The sequence below is a fragment of the Boleophthalmus pectinirostris genome, unplaced genomic scaffold (assembly GCF_026225935.1).
Source record: "Boleophthalmus pectinirostris isolate CB_2022bp ecotype Guang Dong unplaced genomic scaffold, ASM2622593v1 HiC_scaffold_17, whole genome shotgun sequence".
Classification (NCBI taxonomy): domain Eukaryota; kingdom Metazoa; phylum Chordata; class Actinopteri; order Gobiiformes; family Gobiidae; genus Boleophthalmus; species Boleophthalmus pectinirostris.
In genome coordinates this window covers 8,958,379-8,985,881 of record NW_026571115.1, presented here as the reverse complement: position 1 = coordinate 8,985,881, position 27,503 = coordinate 8,958,379, and the positions used below count along the sequence as shown (strand labels likewise).

Here is a 27,503-nt window from a genome sequence, read left to right as displayed (position 1 = left end):
GGGCTGTTCCCTTTTTTTTTTTTTTTTTTTTCTCGGTAATTCCACTCATTGCTGGACACTAAACCAGGTCTAAACCAGGTCCAAAACCAGGTCAAAAACCCGGTCTAAACCAGGTCTAAACCAGGTCTAAAACCAGGTCTAAACCAGGTCTAAACCAGGTCTAAACCAGGTCTAAACCAGGTCTAAACCCGGTCTAAACCAGGTCTAAACCTGGTCTAAAACCAGGTCTAAACTAGGCCTAAACCAGGACTAAAGCAGGACTAAAGCAAGACTAAGGCAGGACTAAAATCAGGTCTACACCAGAACTAAACCACGTCAAAACCAAGTCTAAACCAGGTCTAAACCAGGACTAAAACCAGGTCTAAACCCAGGTCCAAACCAGGTCTAAACCAGGTCTAAAACCAGGTTTAAACTAGGCCTATACCAGGACTAAAGCAGGACTAAAGCAGGACTAAAACCAGGTCTAAACCAGAACTAAACCAAGTCTAAACCAGGTCTAAAACCAAGATTTAACGGGATTTAACAGGACTAAATCATGCTGTGCGGACGTGTCTCCTCCTCTTCTATCAATAATATTTTTTAATACGGTTAAGTAAAGTCTGGACTTTACAGATAAAACATCTTATGTTACAATATCCTCGTCTTTGCTTCTCTACAGCAAATCAAGTAATCCAAAGTATTCAGATTACATTACTCACTTTAAGTAATTTAATGGATTATGTTACAAACTACATTTTGGGGTGTGTAATCTGTAATCTGTAGGGGAATACATTTTAAAAGTCACCTTCCCAACACTGAAGATGGATACATTTAATGCCATGCAGTGGGACATTCCAGCAACAACATCTCCATGGAGAAAAGCATTTGACGGACCTTCCACCAGGAAAGTTACACAATGGACCTTTCATATGAGTTACTGAAAGTATAAGACAACAATTGGGGGAACTTGAGACTAAGAAGGGAACCACTGATTTAAATGACTCATTTTGCAATTTGACATTTCATTGACAAAATCTCAAAGAATAATTTAACCAAATCTGGATAAAATAACAAATTGTTTAAGAGAAAAGATTAAAACAGAAATTGTAATTATCAAAAAGTGCAATGGATAGGCTGTCTGGACCCGGAGTATAAGGCCTATAAACTGGTGGAATGGAAAGTAAAAGTAATAAAATAATGTACTTAAGTATAAATATTAGAGAATGTATCTGTACTTTACTTGAGTGAATACTGTGAATACTTTTTTCTTTTACTTCACTACATTTGAGAGCAAGTATCTGTACTTTCTGCTTCACAACACTTTTAAACAGTACTGAAAAACAGAAAACAGAGCTGCTAAAAAGTCTGATGGTTTATTTGTAATACATTTGTAGTTTGAGCAAAACAAAAATATACAAATAAAAGCAGCTCGGACTAAACAATAGGTTGTTTCTAATGAACCAAATTCAGCAGGAATCTTTATCAAAATCACTACAGTTGAAACCTCATATGAACTTAAAATATGCATGAAATACTTTTACTTATTACTCTTGAAGTTCATTTTTAAACTTACTTTAATACTTTAACTTGGGTAGATTTTTTCATGCGGTACTTTCACTTTTGAGTATTTTTTTGCTTCGGTATCTGCACTTTTACTTAGTGACTGTGTGTAACTTTTCTAGTAGAGGGTAAAATATGGCATTAAACTTTTCAAAAGACCAATTTAAAGGTGAGATCTGTGAAAAGGTGACTCCACTCACAGTCATTTAAATGTTGTTTGTTTTTGGGGTTTTTTAGCAGTTAAAACATCCATGGACACCAATGGAATAAATGCATCTTATATAAGTTTGATACTGTATTGTGGAACATCACATGCAAAGAAATAACATCTTCATGGAAACGGACCACCAATTTGAAGTTACACAGCGCACCTTTAAGTATACTTTTTCCACCACTGCCTATAAGTATTCATAATTTAAGTATTTGCATGTTATATAGTCAATAAAAGTACTCCAGGATAGTGATACCATTTTTATTGCCCTCTGTCAAACAAACAAAGCAACAGTATTTCACAAGTTTTCATTGAGGGAACATAGATACAGGGCCACACAGGTTTAGGCTACAAGATATTACACATTTCACAATATATATATTTTTATACCAACTAAAACTGTAAAAAAATAACAGTACAAGAAGATATCGAGAGAAGGTGAAGGCAAAAACACGGCAAGAGTGAAGCTAGTGCAATGTACAGGTTTAAACTACGGCTTAAGAACTATATTTTATTGATACTTTGCAGCTTTCTCTGGGCACTACTCTGTCTGAAGCTTTGTTACTCAAGTTAGATTTTAGTTTACTTTTAACACAATGTGAGCATAAAGCTTTTTTTGAAAATTAAACCCTTGTATTGATCACAGACTCTTGGAAAATCTGCTGTTTAAATCCATTTTCTTTTTTTCTTCTTGAGTTTTCAGACGATCTTAAACACTTTTTTGTGTGTTTGTTAACGTGTGCATTTTGTCACTATTAAAACTGCTGAACATTCCGCCATATACACACACGTAGGACACCCCCTTCCCGGCGTGACGTCACTGCAAAGCATCAATATAGTCAGGGTCGACGTGACAAGCGCGATTCGAGATGCGGCGATGTGTTCCGTGCCGGATGAGCTCCCCGCCGGAGTGGCAACCGGCGTCGCTTACTTTGGCTGGAGTTTGTGAAGTGTCTTGCCCGAGGACACAGCAACAATGCAGGCCAGGTTTGAACTAGCAACTGTCTGGTTTGTGGGCGAAAATTCAATCCACTGCTCCACTTCCACACGTGAAAAATGATGACTAGAGTGCACCATTTAGAAGAACTACAAAAAAAAAAAAACGCTGTCAAAATGTACAGGCTTGTGCAAAAGTAAGAGGTTTTTAAGAACAAATTAAGGTTAAAATCTAAAAAATAAACCAAAATTTTCAAAACAAAAAACAAAAAGCACTTGGAGTGACCTCTGCGAAGGCAAGGTCCTGTTTTGCAATGGTAAAGCTCTTTTCAAATGAAGCGTAAATAACTTAACATTTACTATCTGAAACATGTAATCTGTGATAATATAGTGCCCAAATCTTCCATGTTACAGAAAATATTAAAGGAGCATTGTGTAACTTTTTGGAGGTCCGTCACCTGCTTGTTTCTATGGATACGTCATTGCTCTGTCTGGAATGTTCCACAGTATGACATTAAAACCGCTCTCCCTTATATTTACTCAATTACAGGTGGTTCTGTAGTGCAAAAATACCTACAAAAACAGACATTCTGACTGTGAGCGATGTCGCCTCTCCACAGATCTGACCCGTAACTAAGTCCGATTAGGTCTCCGTGAAGATAGACAGGTTTAATGTCATACTGTGGAACATTCCAGGCAGAGAAAATACATGTCCAAGCATAACATTTTGACACACACTTCTCCAGAAAAGTTACACAAATCATCTTTAAAGCACAAAATGTTTAAATATCTAACAACAACAAAAAATTAAACTTTTGCACATTACTGTATTTTCAAATCTCTTTTTCTCAGCCTTTTCACACCCTCTAGCTTTAGACATAATTGGACTAAACATACAAAAATCGATCATCTCCAAAACGGCATAAGTAATTATATGTAGCTTATACAACACTTAATGGTTACTATGACAATCTTATATGAAGAAATCCATTAATTTTTCAATATTGCATAAAATACCTGATTTAATAAAAATACGTTTCTATCCATAGTCATAGCTGTGTTAAGGGTTGTGTGTTTTGCAGCACTAGAAGTAAAATTGTACACCACAGAACTGAATTAAACTGTCAAAAAGTGGCAATGCCTTAAAAACAAACTCAAAAATCCATTAAAATAAAAGTGGAATCGGACAATTTTGTACAGTCAAGGCAAAAACTATGTACAGGTGGAGAAATAATGGGTAATAACAATAATCTTACAGCCAAAAAGTAAACAAGACTTTAAACAGGAACCGGGGCTTTTCAGATCGGTGACGCTACATCCATGTCTAAGGTCAACGACTCTGTGGGGAAAGAAACAAAAGTACATTTTTAGGATGGAGAAATCTGAGAAGGTATCAGTTTGCAAATTATAACGTTTTTATTTTTGTTTTTATTTGACGGGACAATCTACAGAGACATTAAAGCAGGGGTGTCAAACTCAAATTCACAAGGGCCAAAATTGAAAACTTGGACTAAGTTGTGGGCCAAACTAAATATTTATTGAAAAATGTCAACAACATCTGCATGTTTTCTCTTCTTTCTTATTAAAATAAATGTTTAATAATAGTTTTGCTTAAACATTGAATCCAGAACAAGCATAATGTCAAATAAAAACACAATTTTTAATAAATAACATCTCTATATCCCACGGGGCTCCAACCTTTTTCCTTCAGTAAGCTACCTTTACAAAAGGAAAGTTCTAGAGAGCTACACATTTTAGTGGTTGCAAGAAATTGAGGGTATATAACAGCCACGATAAGCCTTCAATGGGGAACGGGTTAAATCTTTATAAAACATAAACAATTATCCATTTATTAGTGAACAAAGTTCGGCATCAAAATGATACGTTTACAGTGATTATTTCAATTCTTGTTCACGACAGTACGTTTCATTCAGACATAATTTGGTGAGCTACTTGGAAGGGGGTGGAGAGCTACTGGTAGCTCTCGATCTACAGGTTGGAGATTCCTGCTTATAGCCTATCTGTAGTCGACGGGCCAACTCTAATACATATTTGATATGGTCTCGCGGGCCAAATTTGGACCTGAGTTTGACATGTCTGCATTAAAGGGTCCTATATTATGCAAAATTGACTGTTGTTTCCTTGTCAAAAAATACCTGGAGTTGTGTTTTGTTTCATTCACACATGTTTGAGTAACTCTTTATTATTAGTTGTCTACATGTCCAAAGCTCAAAATGCTCTGTTCAACCTTGTGATGTCATGAAGTGGTAGTTTTCAAGTTAACAGCTACTTTTTTACCTTTTGTTCAGTAGAGCTTGTCAGTAACACCTGAAATCATCCAAATGGTTCTAGTGAAGGTGTGTGGAGTTTAAAAACACAATGGAGCGCTTCCTGTATCACGACATGACATCACAAGGTGGAACGGAGTGTTTTCAGTTTGAGAGAGGAACCTAAACATGCAGGGTTTGTGTGTTAAACATGTGTGAATGAAACAATACACAACTCCAGGTCTGTTTGTGATGAGGAAAAAATTATAACATAGATCAAAATAGTATGATATGAGCCTGTTAAGCTCATAAAAACAGATGTTGCACACCAGATTTTTGGTACATTTCCATCTGCAGTGCCTGATTAACAGAAATAAAAAATAATGGATCACTGTTTTTAATATCTGAAATGGAACCGTCAAACACATTAACAACAGAAGTAGAGGCATTAATCATTCACTACTGCTAATTATTCACACAGACTTTTTTAACTAAACCCACACTGGGTTAAACATGCACATTAAACCCACATGGGCCCTCACATAGACGAGCAGAGGTCACAGAGTCTAAAGAAACCAGAACATTTTTGCTTCACGCTGCAGAACAAACCAAAGTCTAACCAAGATAACATCTGGAATCCTCCCTATCGTCTTGTGATGTAACATACAGCTCACAGTCAGCAACTTTTAAGATGTTAATTAAGTTCAAATTGCTCAACTTCACAGTGCACCAGCAGATGGACTTGTGGTACATTTAATAATCGTAATTGTTATCTGGACACTGTTATCTACGTATACGAGGGGTTCTCAAACCTTTTGAGGCCGGGGGGACCCCTTATCGAGATGAACATATCCCACAGACCCAATATCGTCCTCCACAGTGATATGAAATTCAGAAGTTCAAACCACAACCAAATGTTTATTTTAGCGGTGTAGTACTTGCCATCAAAAACCTTATATTTTTGAGATTATATATCATAGGAAATTGTTTTATTTAAGTCATGATCAACTCCATTGACCTATTCAAACTCCAAAAACACACACTTGAAGAAACGGCTAGTCAAAAAATTTTCTATAACTACAGTCAGCTACGACAAGACCAAAGACGAGACGAGACACGAGATTAGGTCCACAAAAATGAGACAAGATGAGATTTTGAAATAATTTCTAATAATATAATCGTGTGCTCCCGTTTGCAGTTTTGGCCTAACATTTTCTAATTTCATATTTTTGTTGGAATAGCAGACCTTCTTTTTGGAACCACAGCTCCACAAGAGAAGTCATTTACCAGCCCTCAACTCTTTTTGTCCAGTCTAGATGTAAACGAAATAAAATCAATCACACAAGATCGATTTTCTGATGTGTGCACGATCTTGTGACACGAGATCTTGTCCCATCTCTAATGGAAGGGGATTATTTTTATATAAATAAGTCTATATATTATTTAAAGCTACAGTGCATACAATACCAACACTATGGTGAGCTGAAGTCAAAGTAAAAATAATGTATTCATAATGTGTTAATATATATTTTATTCCCCGTAAAAACCACAGATAAACAGATAGTGTGACTCACCCAGATGTCCTTGACTGGCCTCGGCCTCGTTGTGCATGAGAGAGTCCAGAGTGCGTGGAGACATGGGGAACAGATCACTGGTGTTTCCTGAATTTGTACTGCAACAAAACACAAGAACAGGGAAACATTTAAATACATTCAATACAATACAATTCAAAAACGCACAACAAATACTCTATACAACACATGCTTAAAGGTCTAAAAGACAAACATGGACCACTATGTAGTTGGGAACAGTGAAAGATACAGCTGGGCATTTATCTTAACGGGATAAATGCGTTATACACACCCCAATGAGTGAAAAACATGCGATGCCCAGTTTCTAATTTCTACACAAACAAGCAGCAACCACCAAATTTAAGTGTTGTTAATGACAGCAGTCCACACAGCTTAAGAAATGGGAGTGAATGGGTGAATAAACAAGCAATTCTAATCCCATATATTTTCTTTATCATATGAAAGTTTGCAGGTTTGCAGCTTTAAGGATGTCTAGAAGGGTTTAGGGTTGCACAATAGACAATAGCCAGTTATTCATCTTTCAGTAATAATACATGAGTTAAAAATATGACTAAGATTAGACTTCTTTATGTTTGTGAAATTAATATTGAAAGCCATACTTATTTGAAAAAACTGAAAAGACTTTATCTTATTGCCTATACCTATAACATGACCAGCTATATACATGTTACATCACAATCACTTTTATCACTGTAGAAATCCTTTCCATCAACATTATTATGATAAAATATTTACATTAGGGATGCACTGATTAAGCTTTCTCAGTTCTGATACCAATTTCAATATTATCTCGCTACTCGATATCAATCGATACCAGTGTAAACACTGAAAACAGCATTTATTTCCTTTGAACTTAAAATAAGACAAAACTGTCTGAAATGTGTTATGTAGCTGTTATTCATCTCTCAAGTAATGACAGAACAGTTTTGTGTAAATAAAAGTTTAAACATTATGATCTGACTACATCTTAGTACATCAAATTAGAGTCCTACCAAGATATTGGCTGAAGCTAAGTTTTTTGTATCAGCACTAATGTCCAATACCAGTATTAGATCCGTGCATCCCTAATTTAGATGTCTTTGTACAAGCTTTTTTGTTTGTGATAAATCCGGACATATGTAGATGGAAGTGAATACTCCTAAAACCTAAAAAAGTTAAATGACAGAAAAATGCCCAATACAGAGGATGGTTGGACGGACAGATGGGAGGATGGTGTTGTGAACTAAACGCACAGCACACAGACAGACAGACCCTCCGCATGCCCCCACCCTCCTCTCCTCTCCCCCGGGACCCTGGGCCTACCCTGGGAATCCGTTCCCAAGCAGGTCACTGTCCGGTAGGTCCATGAACACCGAGGGGCACCTACAACGACATCATACCTCTCTCAGCAAAACCCACAAGCCTCCAGACCCACGTCGCAACCGATAATCTGGTCAGTATTATCTATTATCAGTTTATTATCTGTGTAACTATATTATGTCGGATGCTCTTCCTTTTGAAAGATCTCATGTGTTGATACTTTGCAGCTGATGTCAACACCACTCCATTGGGGTGTGATGTTAATTGTGGACTAGCATCACACCCCAGCTCCTAACTGTGGCTATAGCGACTTGTCGAAGCCTCACCTCGTCAGATCTCAGAAGCTAAGCAAGGCTGGGCTTGGGTAGTACTTGGGATGGGTGACCATAGTGGTTGGCAAAATTAGGTGCTACCGTGGGGTGCCAGTGGCAAAAACTGTAGCTGCATTTAGAACACCCCCATCGCAATGTCACCGCAAAGTATCAATATAATCTGGCAAGTTTATTATGCTAAATTCAATGATAATAGTAAGATTCACTTTTATAAATATCAGCTGTTTTTATGGGGCTCCTGACTAAAAAAGGTTAAAGGCTTAAATAATTTCTCTCTACTCCTGTGAACCACTCAAGAACAAACTGCCCCCCTCCGGTTTATAGAAATCATATTATCTAATTTGCCACTTCAGACTCAGATCTTCAATTTCATCCCGTCTTCCTGTTCCAACCAGCCTTAAGTGTCTTGCCAAGGGACACAACAAGAAGCACCGTCCTAGCAACCTAGTGGTATTGTCCACCATTATCGCATCTCTGTCACAAAAGGTCTGTGAATATAAGATAAAGCTAAAGAGATGTTATAATGTTGTTTCCTCATCACAAATAGACCTGGACTTGTGTTTTGTTTCATTCACACATGTTTAACACACAAATCCTGCATATTTAGGCTGTGTTCTTCTCTCAAACAGAAAACGTTGTGTTCCACGTTGTGTTCCTTCACTAGAATCATTTGGTTGATGTTAGTCCTGGAATTCCCCAATCTCTTGAACAAAAGTAGCTGGCAGCTCTTAACGACATCACAAGGTGGAACAGAGCATTTTGAGCTTTGGAGATGTACATCGACTAATAATAAAGGATTACTCAAACATGTGTGAATGAAACAAAACACCACTCCAGGTCTTTGAACAAAAAAATACCCTTACTGGAGAATGTAAGGATGGGTAAGGTACAAACCCGAGGCACTCCGACTGAATATATTACCTTACCTTTGTACCTTACCCATTCTTACATTTTCCAGTAAGAGTAATTTTTTGTTCAATGACCACTGTTTCAACCCTCGTAGAGCAACTGTACTGCTATTTTTTACTCTTTTAAGACCCAGTGAAGCGCTCTACCTTTTATTCTTCATCTGACCACTGTTTTTGAGGCGATAACAACATTATAACTTGGCTTAAAGCTCATAGAAATCAATTTTGTGTAATATTGACCTTTAAGATCTTCTTGATAGATTATTTGTTTTTTCACTCAAAACACACAATTATACATTCACTTTCATTTAAATGTAATTACTGCTGTTACCTCTTCTCTCAGCACATTGCATGTTTTGACGTCCAGATAACAATCAAATAGTTGCGATTACTAGGTTAACTTGTGTCAGCTCTGTTTTTTATTCATAAATGCACTATGTAACTTTTTGTTTCGGGGTCCGTCACCTGCTTGTTTCTATGGAGATATTATTACTCTGCCTGGAATGTTCCACAGTACGACATTAAACAGCTCTGCCTTACATTTATTCATTTATACAGAAAACACTGTGAAACATTCCAGACAAAGGAATAACATTTCAACGGCAAAAAGCAGTTACAGAAAAGTTACACAATGCACCTTTTAAATTGGATTCAAGTTCTCAAGAAGTCCTCAGTGAGAGTAAATTGTTTCATTACCAGGGGCAACATATAAATTCTAGAATAGAAAATAGCACAGAGGAAACTATGAGTTCACTTAAGAGAAGGAATCAACAAGTCTGACTTTGCGTAACACTTTCTCTGTGAAAAGGGAACCTTTTTCGCTGAGTGGCATGATTTCAATATTTTACGTAAAATTTGACACAGTTTTGATTTGATGAGACACAAGATACTCACGGGGTAACGCAGATGAACTTGGTCTTCAAATATGGCTGGATTACTGCAAAAGAAAATAATGAAACAGCTATTAAATTGAAGAACACTGCAAGATTAAAATAGGACTAAACAAAGCCAGAACAAAGAGCATGATGAATCGATATGCAGACCAGTTTTAAAAGTGCACTACAGAACTTTTTGGGTTCGTCAACTTCTTGTGTCTATGGATATATCATTGCTCGTGCCTGGAATGTTCCACAGTATGATATTAAACAGCTCTACCTTACATTTTTAAAATTATAGATGTTTGATAGCTCAAAAATACCTAGAAAAACAGGCATTCTGACTGCCTCTCCACTGATCTGACCTGTAACTTGATCTGGTTTTGTCTCCATGATAATAGAAAGGTTTAATGCCACACTGTGAAAACTTCCAGACAAAGCAATAACACCTACATGGAGAAAAGAAACTGACAGACCCTCCACCAGAAAAGTTACGCAATGCACCTAAAATATCTGAAACTTATGAAGTGGGTAAGTTATCGCAAAAATACTACATACTTCTACAACTAAGTGACCATGTTTGAAATGTGTGTCGTTTCTTTTTTAATGTTTCGAATGAATTGCAATGTAATGTAGCCTAAGCAAGTAACAATATTCCTGTATAAAATCTGTAAACTACAAATTAAATCTCCTTACTAAATATTGCATGAACCTTGCATATACAAAAGGAATGTCAAAATTATAGAAATCAGATACTAATGGATACTAAAACTAAATACTCCTACCTGGACCACTGAAGGATTACACAGACATAAAACCACATGGGAATATAAAAGAAAGTACTATGATTTAAATTTGAAAATCACATTCTATTGAGTCTATTCCTTAGTACTGAAATTAAGTTTGAAATTTTAGTATTGTGACAAGACTAATATGAAAATCCATCTGAAGCTAAAAAAAAACCTGCTGAAGCTGAAAATAATGTATGGTATTTTTATCTCCTGTTATTTCTACAAATACTTTAAAATCCGCATTAAAATAAGGTGATGTAAACGCAGTTTGAGTTGGACTTACTGCTGGTGGAGTCTCCCGATCCCATTTCCGGCTCGGGGGCTGCCTCTGGTCTGCAGTATTTGCCAAAGGCCTCCTCTTTGGGGATGTCTGGGTACAGATAGACCAGTGGAGAGACCAGGATGTTGGTGGCATCCATGATCTTGTATCCCATGATGATGTCAGCGAAGGACATGTTGTTGAGCTGCTGTTTGGTGTAAGGCTCCACCGACTGGATCTGTGTCTTACCTGGAAATAAATCAAGTTATATGTTAGGATAAGGTGAGGTTGATTGTCTCCACAGGGCTGCTTAATGTCATATTAAGCCTTTTCTTCAATGCACAAACTGAAACGCTAAAAAACTGAGCTTGTCTGATCTCAGAAACTAAGCAGGGTCTGGTTAGTACTTGGATGGGGACTACAGGAAATGTCAGGTGACACAGTGGGGTGCCATGTTGTTGTGTCCTTAGGTAATATGGGTGAAGTGTCTTGCCTAATATGATGAATGTTGGTAATGGTCAGAGGGGCCAATGGCTACAATAGTATCTTACCACCACTGAGTGTGGAGTGAATGAACAATGCATGAAATTGTAAAGCGACTTGGAGCACCTGAAATGTGTAATGTAAGACGAATGCATTTACAGCCCTTCTCCAGCAGGGTGTCCCCAGGTTTGACTACCCCGAATTTAAGACTTTTTAAGACATTTTTAAGCCCACTTACATGAAAATTAAGACTAACATCGCACCCATTATGCGGGCAAAAAACACCAGATCCAATCCTAATAATGACCAACTAAGGTCATATATCTAGAATCTAAGAGCCACTGTGGATTAAAGCTACACTTCCCCATGATCCATTCAACGTCTTCCTCCACTCTACTGATAGTTTACTCATTGCTGCCGGCACCAGAAACCAAAAGTTTGTTTGCGCATACTCCAAATTAGACATTCGTTCATGTTACATGATTTCACGTTGTTGTTTTGTTTTTCTCCCTCCGTTTAACATTGCCCTGCAGCCCGGTTGACAGAATACAGTATACAGAAAATAGGCTAATGAAATTTAAGACCTTTATGAATAAAATAAGACTTGGACAACATAATTTAAGACTTTTTTAATTTAAGCCTTAATTTAGGAACATGAAATTTAAGACCTTTTTAAGACTTTTAAGACCCCGCGGCTACCCTATCCAGATCTGAGCATGGATTTTGTTCAGTAGTACCTGGCTGGGGGACTGGCCTATGTGGATAACTTACAGCAGTTTGAAAGTTATTTTATCTGTTTTAAATAATACAAAATACAATCTAAAATCCTGATCAATAAATACAAGAGAAGAAAAAGGATAAATGTTTTTGTCATATCACCTAGCCTTACTCTATAGAGCAGGCTGTCCTTTGTAATCGTATCATTTTGTCTCATATTCATCTCATATTAATCTGCATTGTATTGTTTTTATTTGTTGAAAATAATGAAATGTATCTCCTTTGTTATTTTATTTTTTTCATATGACCCTGCCCTATATTTTCCCACTCACCGCTGATGTCTTTCTCCACCCATGTGAAGGTGATGCCGCCCTCTTTGCTGCTTTCACTGAATCTCAACAAAAAGGTCCCGGGGGGTTTGGGGCTCAGGATCGCCCTCTCTCGTTCTTTACTGATAAAACCCATGATATAACTGGAATAACAAGGCAAAAATACACAAAAGAAAGTTATAGCATCACTTTTGGGAATCTCCAAGCTATCACATGACCATAAACAAAGCCCTCGGTCTCACCCTTCGTTCCACAAAGCCAGGATGTATTTCTTAACCAGGTCAATGATGTTGTCTAACCACACCCAGAAAGAAAAGCCCTTCCCAGCCATGTTTTCCTACAAATGAGACAAAACAACAATATAAAACCAAACAATACAGTCTGAATATTGTCTAGAGTGAACAAAAGTGAAAAAGCTGCATTACCTTACAGAACTTGGCCCAGGTGATTTGGCAGCCAGAGTAGTTCACACAAGGTCCTAAACAAAAATTACATAAGGGAAAGTTAATATGGCTTGTACTGTGATTTGATATTATAAAAAGAGGTGTGACGAACTATTACTTCTTATATATGAATTAAAAAGTGCAAAAAAGTATTGATACCCAGATAGTAATCAATACTAAAGTACCAAAAACTAGATACTCATTAGAAATATCAATATATAACTTTTAATGTTTAATAATAATGTCTTTGTGTTATCGAAATTGGTTTTGAGAAACACGGCTTTTCCTCAAAATTTAATTAGCAATTGCAAGCGATTGTATTAATAGACTGTGCCCTTGGGCAAGACACTTAAGCCACCTTACCCCCAGTGTTCGTGTATATTGGTGCTTGAATGTGCGTGTGAATGGGTGAGTGCTTCCTTAATATAAATGTTTTCAGTATCTCAAAGGTGGAAAAGAGCTGTGTAAAAATTGAACGGTGGATCATGTAACTTTTTCAAGAGGACTTGCTTTTCCTTATTCCACAGTATAATTTAAAACACAGATTCAAATAATCCAAGGAAGGAACTGTACTGAACCAACAACAGGTGAGAGGCCAGTTTGATGGAGCTGGTCCAAATGTAATAGTTGATTTGTTTATGTTTGCAACTTTTCTTACCCAGCAGTTTCTCCGCCAGTGTCGTGAGCTGTTCGATAGTGAGCCCCCTTTTGGTGGTGGAGGAGAACTGCCAGCTCAGGACCTCAGCCACCTGGTCCCAAGTCCCGACCGGAGGTTTGGTGAAGAAGTTTACATTCTGAATGGACAAGCAAGCTCAAGTTAATATCACAACAATATGAGAGCTTTAAGGTCTACGCAAAACTGACCCTTGTGAGCTTTAAGTCATGTTAGAATGTTGTTACCTCATCAAAAACACACCTGGGGTTGGGTTTTGTGTCATTCATACATGTTTAAGTAATTCTTAATTATTTGTCTGTCTACATCTCCAAACCCCAAAATGCTCTTTTCCATTTTGGGGTTGTCATGAAGTTAACCGCTACCCTTTATCTTTAGTTCAGTAGAGTTTGGCAATTCCAGGGCTAAAATTATCCCGAGTATTCTAGTGAAGGTGGAGTTTAAAAACAGTGGAGAACTTTGTGTATTACCACATGACATCAAGTGGAACAGAGTGTTTTCTAAATATGCAGGGTTTGTGTGAATGAAACATAACAAAATTCCAGGTAGGTTTGTGATGAGGAAACAACATCATAACACATATCAGAAAATAGCGTAATATGGCTCTGTGGGTCCTACACTCCAGAAGGGGTCGCTCTCTTACTTTTGGGTGGTTAGTGAGCATGTTGTACCACAGAATGGAGGCCCAGGCGTTTGGCATTTGGCAGATGTTGGAGATGACAACAACTGGCAGTGAATGGGTCTGCATACAAAATAATTCAGGAAGAAAACAGAAAGATGAAGTCAACAATTAATAGCAATACATTACAATTTTGTTTGGGTCTATAGATCACAATAATTTGTTCATAACTCCTGTAGACTTTGCTTTGTGTTGATTGCGGAAAAAAGATCTGAGTTGACACTTCACTGTGATTGGTTAATCCACCTGTCACTCACTTAGAGCTTTGCAGGGGCTGACCAACTGAAGGTGGGGAAAAGTAGACTAAATCACTTTTTAATTTTATATCAGCATATTGGCCTACACTATATACTAGTACTTGGGATGCACCGATCCTATACTGACATAGGATATTAAAAATTGCTGGATCAGATATCTGCTCCCAAATATCGATTCAGCCGATATATTGGTTGGACAGATGCATTAACGTAATAAGACTGTTTACTTTGGTCCAGAAAGTCTCATGATGTTTGAAGTTATATTTATATAAACTTGTTGTGTAGTTACTATAGAGATATACAACAGCTACTTAAAACATTTGGATCAGTTTTGTTTCAGATTATTTTGGTTTAATTGAAATAAATGCAGTTTTTAGTCTCCACACTGGTATCGGTTGATATCAGGTATTGCCAGATATTTAAATTAGTATCAACATCAATATCGGAAAGCTGGCGGTGCATCCTTAACTATTACTGAACCTAACCCGAAAATAACAGTAAATCATGATCAAACCAAGGCTAAACCAAGACAAGTGAATGCAGCATTTGTGATTCGATGCCGCAGTCCAATCACTGTATTCAAAATTGTTATAATGTATGAGAAAAATACATTTGCATACTGTGGCCTTGCAGTTTCAACCAGTATTCACTATGGTCAGATTTGAACTCGCTACTCTCTGGTTAGTGGGTGAACACTTAACCTGCCTCTGTGATCCAAACTTCCATTGTTTATTTCGGTACGATTCTGCTCACCTCGAGATCAATCTTCAGTCCCTGATGATAGACTTCTGTTTCAAAGGTGATGAGATGCAGCTCTTCTGTGACAATTAAAGAAGCCTGTAGAGTACAAATCATGTTATAAATAAAGTTTTATATTTTTGAAACAATGACATCAAGATGAAATGCACAGAGATCTTACATCACTGTTGGTACGGCCGCCGTTGCCACACCTCTGCTCCCTCAGGGTCTGAAGAAAAACAGGAAGTCAGTGCAACAGGATTTTTAAACTGACACTTTCACTTGGTTTACAAAACTCATTTTCAGTTACATAATGGCTGTACTTCTTTCTTTCATAAAGCAGGGCATGGTAAACATGCTTTTCTTTGTCATGATACTGAAATTTCAAACTTGATTTTGATACTAAGGAATAGACTCGATATCGATTCCAATACCAGGTTATCCCCAGGTCTGACTACACCAAATTTAAGACATTTTAAAGACCTTTTTAAGACCACTTAAATGAAAATTAAGACCAACATCGCACTCATTATGCAGGCGAAAACTAAAGATCCAATTCTTATAATGACCATTACTCACTGCTTTAAATAACAAAAAATACTTTAATTATAAAATGTCATTCAGAACTCATTTATAGTAGTGTGCATTGCTTGTAAAATTACCAAAAAATAATTTATAGCATTCTAACAAGACTTATTAAACTTTGCACTGCAGCCCGGTTGAGTCTACAAAAAAATAGCCTAATGAAATTTAAGACCTTTGTGAAAAAAATAAGACTTGGACAACATAATTAAAGACTTTTTAAGGCCTTAATTTAGGAACATGAAATTTCAGATCTTTTTAAGACTTTTAAGACCCCGCGGCTACCCTGAATACTTCATTCAACACTCAGAATGTGATTTTCAACTTTACATCACAGTACTTTCTTTTATACTATCATGTGGCCTTATATGTGCGTAATCCCTCGGTGGTCCAGGTTGGTTCCATAGTGGTCCATGGGCGTATACTAGTCTATGTGCTCTTCTACTTGTTCTGATACAGCTCAACATCATTTAAAGCGATTCAGAAAAGGTTAATTTCTGTCCTGTGAATGTGACTTTTTTAGTATCGATACCTGCTCAAATGAGTATGAGACAGATACTTACTAGATACATACTAGATTAGTATCTCATTTTCGATACTTTTAACAACCCTACCTTAAGTCAAGTAACGTTTAAAGTGGTTAAATATCCAAGAGTGTTTTAAGGGTGGTGACCAATATTGGTTTGTAAAGCTGGTGAAACAATAATATCCATTTTAAGATGTTGGAAATTACTTGATTCCAGTGGGCAGGCAACATTTTAATCTGTAACTCACCAAGTGTTTAAATTCTGCAGACAGACTCCCATTGTTGGACTCCTCCATGTTCATGACTTTGGTGTTGGTGCCGAGGATGTTAAATTTACGTGAACTAAAGAAATACAAGAAGCAATATAAGTACAGTGTATTTGTGACATATTAAAGGGTCTATTTTTAATTTAAAGGTGCACTACCATGTGGATGTTGTTGCTTTGCATGAAATGTTCCACAGTATGATATTAAACTCATTTATTTCCATGAACACAAGTGCCATGAAATGTTACAGGTCTAATTTGCGGAAAGATGGGCCCATTTACAGTAGAATACACATTTTTCAAGGTATCGTTTTACCGTAAAAAAAACAAACCCAAAACACTCCTATAATTAAATAATAAACAAGTTTAAAGAAAAACTATGGTACATTCCAGCAAAAGCAACCTCCCTTGCATATCTCCATGGACACAACAGGGTACTGAACTTTTAATAGAAAAGTTACATAGTGACTGTTAAAAATTGCTTGAAGAAAAGCGACTTACCCCCGAATGGCAGCAACATCCCCTGATTCCCTAGAAAGATTTTAAAAAAGTAAATAAATAAGTAAAGTAGTATTAAAACAGTTTAATGAATGAAAGATACAACTAATACTCACTTGTCAATACAAACTTTAATTTTCAGCTGGTAGTTGAGCTCTGGGAACTTCACCAGTAATCTGAAAGTGGATCAAATATTAGCTCAAATAAATACAATAATCATAGAAGTAATTTTATTCAAAGGCCATGCTGGCTTTTTCTTACCTGACTTTATTTGTGAACTGCACTCCTGTTTTGATGACCAGGGGCCTGTCTGGATGCATGGGCATACACGGCTGTCTCTCCACCACAAACGCACTACAACACAATAAGAAGAATGATAAATGCAATGTCAAAATATCTATGTAAATACTGTAACAATGTAATCTGCAGATGGACTGATAAGGGTTTATAATCTTGAGCAACTGATGGCAGACAGTGTTGGAAGGGAACAAAGTACAAAAGTAAAAGTACATAATATTTAAGTACACGTTTTAGGTGCCTGTACTTTACTTTACTTTACTTTAAGAACATTTTACAGTGGATACGTTTTGCTTTTACTTCACTTTTCACATTTGAGAGCAGAAATCTGTACTTTCTACTTTCTGCTTAATCTTTTTCTTTCTTACTATTTCTATTTCAGATCTGAACTGAAAAGTAAAATGTACTTTTCTTTATGGTTTGAGACCTGCTGAAATGGCTGACACTTATTTTTAGAGTATTTAGTTTCTGTGCTAACTTTGAGCAAACCAAACACATATAAACACCAAAAACAGCTAGAAAAATTAAGAAATCAATTGAATAACTTAAAATCAGCTAAATTCTTTACCAATCTCGCTACATTTCATCCTTTAAGTGTTCTAAAAGGCTATGAAAAATACTTGTACTTTTTACTCTTTAACTACATTTTCAAGCAGGTGCTTCAATGATTTTACTTTTTGTGTTTTTCTTGAGAAACTTTTTGCCCCTGTATCTGTACTTTTACTTTTACAAATTCACTCACAGCCCCTTTGTTTGCCAATCTAGAGAGTTGTGTTGTAAAATTTTGATCATTTATCATAATAAAGTGTTAATATAAAGCTTTATGCACAATCTTTAAAAGTACACAATGTAACTTTTGATTGGGGGTCTGTCCTCTGCTTGTTTCTATGAAGATGTCATTATTCTGTGTGGAATGTTAAACAGTATGACATAAACAACTCTATCTTATTATTGTTTTTTTTGTTTTTTTAAATAGCTCAAAAACACCTAGAAAAACAGGCATTCTGACTGTGAGCGGGGTCATCTCTCCACAGATTTGACCTGTAACTTGATCTGGTTTGGTCTCCATGAAGATAGAAAGGTTTAATGCCATACTGTGAAACATTCCAGACAACGCAATAACATTTCCATGGAGAAAAGCAATTGACGGACCCTCCACCAAAAAAGTTACCCAACGCACTTTTAAGCAACTGGTCAGTCAAAACTAAATATCGGCCTCTGCTGGAGATTCAACGTCGATATCTGATATGCTAAACACTGCAAATATCTGCCTGCTTATCTCTATTGTAATGAAACTCTATTGACAGAACTGTACCTCTTCATGAGACTTCTGAACAGGTCTACGATCTTCTCCTCCAGGGCGGGCCGGTGCTGGATTATGGGGTCTCCTTTATAAGAGACTTTCTGCTGAAGTTCCTCCAGTTTTTTAATCTGCTGTCGGATCTGGAGCTGGGACTCGGCCAAAGACGTGATCCTGGTTCAATGGAAAAATCTGTTATTTTGGCAATGACATGAAGTGGTTAGATAACAATTGTATAACCAACCATTAAAAGGTCCTATATTATAAAAAAATGACTCTTGTAAGCTTCAAACCACATTATAACGTTGCTACATCCCCAAAAACATACCTGAAGTTGTGTTTTGTTTTATTTGTTTCAATGAGTAATTCTTTATTATTAATGTGTCTGCATCTCTGTTACAACCCAGTGCTAGGGACAAAGGAAAGTAACACAAACCAGATATGATGTAAAGTAAACGGGTTTTATAAAGTGATGTAGGTAAGTAAAATGACAACATAAAACGTTTTACATGTGAAAAATCAGAATTCCCCAAAGTTAACTAAATCACTCCTAAACTAAGGTAGCTAACAGCAACAAAAAAAAAAAACTGCCCAAGGGCCGAGCCAAACTGGCAACTAACATTTGTAGTAATATAAACACACTTTACAATATCAAAGAGAGACAACTAACGAACATCTACAGATGTGAGGGGCGAACTGAAACTGCCATCCAGCCGCCAGGAGGAACAGGCGCACAGCACTTTTATTGGTCGAGGTGATTGATGTGTAGGGAAGGGACTGGAGGAACGGGACGTCAATCCTCCAACCACAGCACCAGGGGTGTCGGAGCCAGCCCACAGCATCGGAACCACGGCCCACCAGTCAGATAGCAGGCACCACACAGGACATGAAAATACGGAAGATACATGCGGTAATACAAATGGGGAGCGCCAGGCGATGCGGAGCCGGAGACAGACCACGAGCCGTAACAATCTCCAAAACTCAAAATGCTCTGTTTAACCTTGTGATGTCGTTTAGTAGTAGTTTCCAAGTTAATTAGCTACCTTTTACCATTAGTTCTAGTGTTGAAATTATTCAAATGAGTTGAAATACACAGTGGAGCACCTCATGTATTACCACATGACATCACAAGGTGGAACAGTGTTTTCTGTTCTAGAGAATATATCAAATATGCAGGGTTTGTGTGTTAAACGTGTAAATAAAACAAAACACAACTCCAGCTTTGTTTGTGATGAGGAAACATTATAACATAGGTCAGTAAAAAGGCTAAGTTGGGTGATTTAATGTCTGTTGTGCAAAATATGTTATTTCAATCATGTTGCGTTTGCAGTCATGTGGTTTGGGTTGAAACCAGAGGTGGAACACCAGAGAAACCAAAACAAATATGGCGTTACAGAAGGACTACGTCAGCCTTTTTTTTAAATAGCAGAAATACAGACTTTTTGTTTGCGAAATTTGTGGACAGGGAAGACGTCTATGAACATTACACTTCAGACTTAGACAAACTTTACTGATCTACAACGGAAACTATTTGAACACAGCAGCTCACACATCACAATATATTATAATAACAGAGAGGAAAAAATATAACTGTTAATAATATGTTCATCTCAATTATATGCAGAAGGTTCACAATAGCTCCTGAATATTCGGCATGACGTTTTCAGCTATCCCAGATTGATGTGTAGAACTCAGCTGAGCACTACACATATCAGTTTCATGTGTCTTGTTCAAATAAAGGTAATTGGAGATATTCCTTAAATATTTTGGTGGATAACTGAGCTAAAAGCCTGACTGAGTTACACACTTTGGGTTGAGTTTTGTGCCAGATCCTACAGCATTATGTAATTGCAATATATTAGTAATTATATATTAATTGAAGCAGCTCTTGAGACATCCAGAATTAAAATATTATAACAAAATTGAATCAAAACAACTGAACTTTTGCAGCAAAGGTTCAATTTCATGATAATACAATTTATTGTGAAATGTTGTGATTAATCTTGACATTTTATTCACACTCATGGCCTAATAAAACATCTGTGGTTTGTATTATCTTATCTGTAAAATGCACCACTTAAAGTCACGATTAGTCATGTCCAGTCAGTCATAAGCAAAAGAGCTCTCCCTGTTATGATGTAGGCGCTAACCTTACACTTATTTCCTTCAGTCTGAACCGCCTAAAGTTACAAATCTTCTTTGGTTTTATTTCAGTGCTCTTTAAAAGGTCCTATGTGGTCCTCTTGTGACCTTTAAGACACGTTATAACGTTATCACCTCATCGAAAACACACTCAAAGTTGTGTTTTGTTTCATTCACACATGTTTGAGTAATTCTGCATTATTAGTTTATCTACATCTCCAAAGCTCAAAATGCTCTGTTCTACCATGTGATGTCATGAAGTGGATGTTTTCAAGTTAACAGCTCCTTTTTACCTTCAGTTCAGTAAACACTGGCAATTCTAGGTCTGAAATCATCCAAATGTAGTCTAGTCTAGTGAAAGTGTATGGAATTCAAAACAATAGTGGAGCACTTCCTGTATTACCACATGACATCACTAGGGGCAACAGTGTGTTTTGAGAGAAGCCTAAATATACAGGGTTTGTGTGTTAAACATTAAACATGTGTGAATGAAACAAAACACAACTCCAGGTATGTTTCCAGGCAACAGCATTGAAACAGAGATCAGAAAACAGCCTAATATGGGCCCTGTAAATCCTAGTATGAACGAGCAGTATTCACCAGGTCTCGAGGCGGTCCAGGCAGATGTTGGGAGGGCCCCCGATGCAGGCGATCTGCTGTCTGCGCTTCCAGTCGGCCAGCTCCTCGTCCGTCAGGTTCTTCTGAACGTAATCCATGGCAGTCAAAAGCCCCCCCATCTCTGTCACGATTTGCTAAGAGACAACACACAAAAACAATTTTAGCACAGACAGTCATGGTGCACAGTGAAACTTCTTGGTTGGGGGCCTGTCACCCGCTTGTTTCTATGGATATGTCATTGCTGTGCCTGGAATGTTCCGCAGTATGACACTGAACAGCTCTACCTTACATTTATTCAGTTACAGGTGTATAGCTCAAAACTACCCAGAAAAACAAACATTCTGACTGTAAGTGGGGTTGGCTCTCCACAGATCTGAACTGTAACTTGTTCTGGTTTGGTCTCCATGAAGATAGAAAAGTTTAATGACATACTGTGAAACATTTCAGACAAAGCAATAACATCTCCATGGAGAAAAGCACCTACGTATAATACACATTTTTCTTCCACAGTTGCATCAAATCTTGGTTAACTTTGAGACTCAAGTTACTCTATAGACCATTCTCCAAAGTTGGGGAGTGCTGGGAGATCTTCACTTATTTTTATAGGTCTGCAAACTAAGCTATTACATCATTATTTATATACAATTTAGTTTAGTTAATTTGGCAAGCTACCATCTCTATTGTCTGTTTGTAATCTCCATAAAAGCTCTGAGTGACAGCCAGAAACAAAGTATTTAAATAAAGACACTGACTCTTCTGAGCTGGTCCAAAGCGCTCAGCATCTGTTCGAGTTGAGCCATTTTCTGTCGGGTGGCAGCAGCCTGAGTGTTTCCGTTCATCTCCGGAGCCAACTCTGAAAGAAGACAAATAAAATATAAAATTAAAAGTTGATTAAAGGGCCCATATTACAGTCTTTTCTGATCAATGCTGATAATTTGGTTTCCTCGTCAAAAACATACCTGGAGTTGTGGAGTTTGTTTCATTTGCAAATGTTTAACACACAAAACCTGCATTTATAGTTCTTCTCTCAAACAAAAAACACTCTGTTCCATCCTGTCCATCTTCACTAGAATAATTTGTATAATTTCATCCCAGGAATTGCCAATCTCTACTGAACAAAAGGTAAAACGTGGCTGTCGAAAACTACCACTTCATGACATTACAAGGTGGAACAGAGCATTTTGAGCTTTGGAAATGTAGATAAACGTGTGAATGAAACAAAACACAACTCCAGGTCTGTTTTTGAAAAGGTAACACACAGACATCAAAACAGACACAAGGTTGACCTGATGTGTTTAAATCCATTTTGGATTTTTTAGTTTTCAGACAATATTAAAACTTTTTGGCTATGTTTGGTAATGCGTGCATTGTGTCACCATGGTAACATCTAAACATTCTGCCATAAACATACATGTAGACCCCCCACAGCGTGATGTCAATGCAAAGTATCAATAGCTCATACCTCCTTGGCTTTTGAGGGTCTTGTAGTTGAAGTCAAAATCGTCTTGAAGATTTTCGAGCATTTTCATCTTCTGCTCCATATCCTGTAAATAAAAAGATGAGAAGTCCAGGTCAGGTTATGTTTTTAATTTTTTATTCATTTGGGAATAAAAATGTATTTAAAACAAACCTGCACGCGTTTCCTGATGTCCTGAAGGTTGTGCTCCAAAATTTGCTGTTTCTCTGTGACCACTGTCCCTGTAGGGTGTGCAGCCTGACCGTCCTGTGAAAAACATTATATTATTTTTAAAGAGCTCATATTACACTATTTTCTTATCTCTATATAATGTTGTTTCCTCATCAAAAACAGACCTGGAATTGTGTTTTGTTTCATTCATGTCTAACACACAAATCCTACAAAATTAGGTCTTCTCTCAAACACAAAAAAAACACTCTGTTCCACTGCCATACATTGGCTTGGAACTTAAAGTGCATTGTGCAACTTTTCTGGGGGAGGGTCTGCTGCCTGCTTGTCTCCATGGAGAAGTTATTGCTTTGTCTAGAGTGTTCCACAATAGAGATTAATCCAATCTAGCATGAGGGAGACACCTATAGGCTATATTACAGATCAGATCTGTGGAGAGTTGCTCTCATTCACAGAGACAATTATTGTATTTTTGAGCAATAGAAACTCCTGTAACGAATAACTGATGTGTTAGATTGATGTGTTTAATGTCATACCGTGGAATATTCTAGACAAAGCAATGACATTTCCACGGAGATAAGCAGATGAAGGACCCGTCACCAGAAAAGTTACACAAGGCACATTTACAGTAAAAGCTGGGTGTTAACTTGAAAAGTACCGCATCACAAGGTGGGACAGAGCAGTATGAGCTTTTGAGATGTACACATACTAATAATAAAAGGATTACTCAAACATGTCTGAATGAAACAAAACACAACTCAAGGTATGTTTAGAGGAAGTAACATCATTATAACATGGCTAAAAGCTCACAAGAGTCTGCAATATATTGCACAAACTTGACAAACTTTTAACAAGCATTCTTTAATTGTTATTTATTAGTAATTTTAATTTTTAATTTTTGTGATAAACCCTAATATTCAAATCACAGCCTAATAAAACATATTTGTGGTTTGTATCATTTTATCTGTATTATGAAGGTCATGCTTAGTCATGTCTGCTCATGTTGGTTTTGTAATTTCTCCTTAAATTACTAACTTTGAAGGGGCTTTTTTCATGGTTTAATTTTACGTTTTATTTCAGTTTTACTTTTCTATTTAGTAAAACCTATGACTAATTGCCATTTCCTCCTTGTTGTGGTTATAAACAAAAATCTGATTTGTAAATTTTTAATCTCAATATTGATGAATCACTTTATTTCCCTCAGTCACTTACACCAGTTTTACATGCAGCAACTGTGACCAAGCAATTCATCTTCAAGTCTTTGTTCATCTTATAGGTGCATTTAGTGGAGGGTCCGGAAAATGATTTTCTCTGTTTGTCTAAGTATATATTTGAGCTATAAAATCACCTGTAACTGAATACATTTAAGGTAGAGCTGTTTAATGTCACAATGTGGAACATTCCAGGCAGAGCAATGACATATCCAAAGAGACAAGCAGGTGACAGACCTCCAACCAAAAAGTTAAAGTGCACCTTTAAATTTGAAATTGTTTATTATTTCAATGACTCTATGAATGTCTAAAAAGTGCAAATAATTTCTGAATAATTTCAGATTCTGAATAACTAATTCATTAAATACTATCGATAGGTATGGGTGATATGATAAAACACTGAATTTAATATAACTGAAGAAAAAAAAAAAGATTTAATTTAAGCTCACTCCTGTAGCAATCTGCTTTTTTTGGCCAAATAAACTTTTTTTTTTTTTTTTTTTTTTTATCTTGAATGCCCAAAGAAAGAAAAGAAGAACATTTTTCTACCCTGCTCCTCTTGAGCAGTCTCATTAAAGCTCTGAGTGAGTGACAGATGGATTTAACCAATGGGAATGTGTGAACTTTCACCCTCTTTAAAGCAATATAAAGATACTATGTTTACATTAATTGTGATAAAATCGAAACTGGGTTGAGGCTCCAAACAAATTGTGAAAGTGAAACCAAATAAATTTCTTTTGCTACTAAACTGTATATATGGTGTTTTAATAGCATTATCCACTTTGCAAAATTTTATTGCAAATAAGGTACATTTGCGTCTTTGTGGTCAAACATGTATAGAAATGGGTGTGTATTGCCTCCAGTCCCTGCAGCAATTTGAAGTAGTTGGTGACATCACTCAGGACTGTGTGTGGAGAGAGGGATGCATGTTTTTTGGGGGGCACATTTTTTGTTTTTATTTTATAAAAAAATGGTCATAGGCATTTAAACTGTTTTCATTTACCTCCCCCATCCCTAACTTTTAACTGACAGTGTCTCCATGGTTACCTGTGTGGCGGTGGTGGCGGTCTGTAGCAGGCGTTGCTCCTCCCACAGGCAGCGGGCGACGATGCGGGCGATCTCCATGGGCTTCTCCAGGTATTTGCTCTGGAGGTGCTGCTTGATCCGCCTCAGGTTGTGCTGGTACAAAACGTTATTCTCCTGCAGGAAGCGGCTGTACTGCTGATCGATCTCCCCCAGGAGGTTATGGAAGACCAGAGTAGCATGGGACTCTTTGTTAGCAGCATAAGCCCTGGAGAAACAAACAAAACAAACGTAAGTAATGGATGTAGTAGAGAAGAGTAGGGAATGGTAGTTGGTTTAAGATTATATTTTGTTTCCAGTTGTATGAATTTAGGGGTCCTATATTAGTCAAATTGATTCTTGTGAGTTTTAAGGCATGTTATAATGTTGTTGCCTCCTCAGAAACATACCTGGAGTTGTGTATGTTTGTGATGATGATGAGGAAACAACATTATAACATAGAACAGAAAGTAGTGTAATATGGGCTCTTTAAGTAATTCTAGAGAGATTTTGTTATAACATAAAACTAAACAGAATACAATAAACAGATGCCCTGTACTGACCAGTCCTGGCTCTCGATCCAGGGGGCGAGGAACTGCCGTAGCTCCATGGGAAAGCTGTCGCTGTACAGGTGATAGAGCTGCTCCAGGTACCGAGTCTCCAGCTGCTGCAACTGATTCCACTGCGCCATGACGACCAAGTCCACTCACACCTACACACACAGGTATGAGCAGCGGGTTATGGTTTATCCATTATTTAATTAATCACAAATAAGATAATTTATTGATTAAAACAATTATGGATTTCCTCTTTTTTTTTTTGAGCTGACATTCAATTCTTAAAGGTGAACTGTGTAACTTTTCTGGTAGAAGGCCCGCTAGTTACTTGTTAAAATGGAGATGTTATTGCTTTGCCAGTAGGGGTAGTATCGATATCATGGGCTGTTGTATCAATATATCGCCAAGACTATTTTTTGGTATTGTTTGTTCAAAGGAAGGAAACTCGTTTATGCGACACATTTGACATTTTCACTGTTTTGATGATTTGTGTTCAAGAAGTGGTTTAACAAAGACTTTCAGTATCACAGTCATGATTTATCCTTTATTTTTTATTGAACCATATCAAATCGATTTGAAATATACTGTATCAAATCAAAAGTGCACTGTATCGATATATGTATAGTATCATGGCCTAGGTATCGAGGTTCGTATTGTATCAGCAACTTCTTAATGATACCTGAGCCCTATTTGCCAGTAATGTTCCAAAATAGGCATTAAACTTATCAATCCTCATAGAGTCAACCAAGAGACACCACCAGGCCAATTTACAGGTCAGATCTGAGAAGAGGCGACCCCACTCATAGCAAGAATTCATGTTTTTTAAAGGGTTTTTTTGTATTGTTTTTTTTTTCCTTTAATTTTGAGCAATAAAAACACCAACAATTGAATAAATGCATCTTGTATAAGTTTAAGTTTAATATCGTATTGTGGAATATTACAGGCAAAGCAATATCTAGGCATGGTGGCGGATCCCCAACCTGAAAAGTTACACAGTGCACCATTAACTTGCTGATGTGACCAATAAATGGTAATAGTGGTACCTATATGATTCATTTATAATCTTCTTTTCAATGTATTTGAGAAAAATAAATCTTGCTCCAGTACTATGGGTGTAATGATATCCAAGTCTCACAATACAGTATCATCCTGGTAAGAACCTCATGGTACGATATTTATTGCGATATTGTGGGAAAGCTCATGATATGGTGGGGAGGCTCATGATTAGGGATGTAACAATATCCAAATCTCTCTGTATGATATTTTCATGATATACATCTCACGGTATGATATTTAATGTGATATTTTGTGGAGGCTAACAAAATGGTTAATATCCTACTTTTCCTCTTAAAATGCCTTGACAAGACTTAATCCAAAAAACTAAACTTAATTTAAGCAGAGACTTGTAATTCCATATATTGTGATGGTCCACGATATGCTTGTGAGAACTTTGAAGATACAACATCACGATA

At 36.9% G+C, this 27,503-nt stretch overlaps 1 protein-coding gene across 3 annotated transcripts; it reads right to left on the bottom strand.

The window, feature by feature from the left end:
* Nucleotides 1-1,997: 1,997 nt before the first annotated feature.
* Nucleotides 1,998-26,202, bottom strand: stat3 (signal transducer and activator of transcription 3 (acute-phase response factor)). Of its 3 annotated transcripts, XM_055152948.1 has the most exons (24): nt 26,038-26,202; nt 25,460-25,703; nt 23,187-23,279; nt 23,019-23,100; nt 22,309-22,409; nt 21,539-21,690; nt 18,812-18,970; nt 17,461-17,553; nt 17,316-17,375; nt 17,203-17,232; nt 16,685-16,778; nt 15,510-15,557; nt 15,344-15,427; nt 14,298-14,396; nt 13,640-13,775; nt 12,964-13,016; nt 12,781-12,875; nt 12,542-12,681; nt 11,034-11,258; nt 9,979-10,021; nt 7,848-7,907; nt 6,528-6,625; nt 3,943-4,025; nt 1,998-2,836 (listed from the first exon to the last, which is right to left on the bottom strand). In XM_055152948.1, exons 1-23 carry the CDS (start codon nt 26,163-26,165, stop codon nt 3,985-3,987), a joined length of 2,358 nt encoding a protein of 785 aa, XP_055008923.1. In that variant the 5' UTR covers nt 26,166-26,202; the 3' UTR covers nt 1,998-2,836; nt 3,943-3,984. The 3 variants fall into 3 exon arrangements, with proteins under 3 accessions (XP_055008923.1, XP_055008922.1, XP_055008924.1); XM_055152947.1 differs by having other exon boundaries at nt 1,998-4,025; XM_055152949.1 differs by lacking the exon at nt 7,848-7,907 and having other exon boundaries at nt 1,998-4,025.
* Between the last annotated feature and the right edge of the window lie 1,301 nt (nt 26,203-27,503).